The sequence below is a fragment of the Micromesistius poutassou genome, assembly GCF_964030765.1.
Source record: "Micromesistius poutassou genome assembly, chromosome: 5".
NCBI lineage: Eukaryota > Metazoa > Chordata > Actinopteri > Gadiformes > Gadidae > Micromesistius > Micromesistius poutassou.
This window is the reverse complement of record NC_140275.1, coordinates 3,447,426-3,448,328: the sequence shown is the minus strand read 5'-3', so window position 1 is coordinate 3,448,328 and position 903 is coordinate 3,447,426. Positions and strand designations below refer to the sequence as shown.

Below are 903 nucleotides of genomic sequence, written 5' to 3'. Positions count from 1 at the left end.
GGAGCAGAAGGTGTACCAGGCGGTGACGGACGAGCTGCCGGCCGCCTTCATGGACGGCACGCTGAGCAGCGGCGAGCCGGGCCAGGGCGCGGCCGGCCCCGACGGGCCCAAGCTGCGGGCGCTGTGGATCTCGGAGCGCAGCCCCGGGCGCCACGTGGAGCTGCACGCCGGCTACATCGGCGTGACGGTGATCGTGCGGCAGCTGGGCCGCTACCTCACCATGGCGGTGCGCATCCCCGAGGAGATGGCGGAGGCGTACGACGCCTCGCAGGACCTGCAGCTCTGCCTCAACGGCTGCCCCACCGCCGAGCGCATCGACCGCGGCGGCCACCTGGCCCTGCCGGCCGCCGGCGCCGGCGCCGCCACCTCCTCGGGCCCCCGGCCCCGCCACCAGACGGCGCGGCGGGGCGGGGCCCGCGTGCTGGACGCCCGGGAGGCCCGGGAGCGCTGCCGCGAGGAGCTGGAGGTGCAGGACATCTACTACCACTCGTGCGTGTTCGACCTCCTCACCACGGGGGACGCCAACTTCACGGCGGCGGCGCTCAGCGCCCAGAAGGACATGGAGAGCCTGCACCCGCACCGCGACCGCTGGAGGATCTACCCCCGCGGCCGCGCCCCGCCCGCCGCCGCGCCGCTCACCCTGCTCCTGCTGTGCGCCGCGCTCCGCAGCCTGGCGCTCGTATAGACGCTGAGGCGCGCGCGGGCTCCACGGAAGCGCGCGTGTGTGTGTGTGTCTGTGTGTGTGTGTGTGTGTGTGTGTGTGTGCGCCAACGCACGTGCGCGTGTGTGTGTGTCTGTGCGTGCGTGCGTCTTTGTATGCACCTGGGCGTGGTGTCACACAGGTGAGCGTTACGCAACACCCTGGCCTCTCCCGGGTCCTCAGAGGCGGCGCCCCCCTCGGCT

At 73.4% G+C, this 903-nt stretch overlaps 1 protein-coding gene across 1 annotated transcript in view; it reads left to right on the top strand.

Moving 5' to 3' along the window:
• Window positions 1-685, top strand: part of rgmb (repulsive guidance molecule BMP co-receptor b) — a gene marked incomplete at both ends in the record, with an annotated part of 8,500 nt that extends 7,815 nt beyond the window's left edge. Inside the window, one exon of the mRNA XM_084468911.1 lies at window positions 8-685. Coding sequence (XP_084325037.1) covers window positions 8-685 — 678 coding nt within the window. The remainder of the gene's footprint in view (window positions 1-7) is intronic.
• Window positions 686-903: the final 218 nt, after the last annotated feature.